We start from the raw sequence: 667 nt of genomic DNA on the forward strand, positions 1-667 counted from the left end.
CTCTAGGGTGCTACTTTCTCTAGGAGGAAGGTCAAATGGGTTAGGAGGGGCCCGCTCCCGCCTGTGTGGCATTTCCATTTGCTGCATGAGGTTATCCCACAGTTAAAGAAGAAAAAAAAATCAGACCCCAGCTCATGAACCATTAATAATCTGGTTGAACTCTAAGCTAAGGTTCATATTTGTGCTAGCTTGTACTGGCGATTTAAATACACTTCTTACAACATAAAAACTGTACCTACCAAGTGTTAAATGCCGGTCGTCAGCTCTATTCCTCGCAGGAAAATTATTATGTGGATGACTGTTATACATAACTGAAGCAATTGAGTACAGGTCAGAAGATATCTCTGCTGAACCCTCAAATATTCCTGCCATTGACTCTACTATGTTCATAGTTTCTTGAGCGATGGGGTTGTTTATATACTGTAATTAAAAACAGTCATTTACAAAGCCTGTTTGTAACCATTATACTTAATAATGACTTCTCTGTGGTATTAGTTTAAGAAATTAGTACCTTTGGAATCACACTTTTTAAAAAGATATCATTTCCATGACTATGTCTCCTTTACATTCCAAAATTTCATTCTGAAGCCACTAAAATCCTGCCTCCTTATAGCAAAAAGCAGATATTTGTTTCTGAAGTCAGTTACTGTGAAATTAGACATCCTCA

General features: G+C 37.5%; 1 protein-coding gene across 1 annotated transcript in view; it reads right to left on the reverse strand.

The window, feature by feature from the left end:
* PTPRQ (protein tyrosine phosphatase receptor type Q) overlaps positions 1-420 on the reverse strand; it is a gene marked incomplete at its 5' end in the record, with an annotated part of 168,380 nt that extends 167,960 nt beyond the window's left edge. Inside the window, one exon of the mRNA XM_019633934.1 lies at positions 220-420. Coding sequence (XP_019489479.1) covers positions 220-420 — 201 coding nt within the window. The remainder of the gene's footprint in view (positions 1-219) is intronic.
* Positions 421-667: the final 247 nt, after the last annotated feature.

The sequence above is a fragment of the Hipposideros armiger genome, unplaced genomic scaffold, assembly GCF_001890085.2.
Source record: "Hipposideros armiger isolate ML-2016 unplaced genomic scaffold, ASM189008v1 scaffold_1444, whole genome shotgun sequence".
NCBI lineage: Eukaryota > Metazoa > Chordata > Mammalia > Chiroptera > Hipposideridae > Hipposideros > Hipposideros armiger.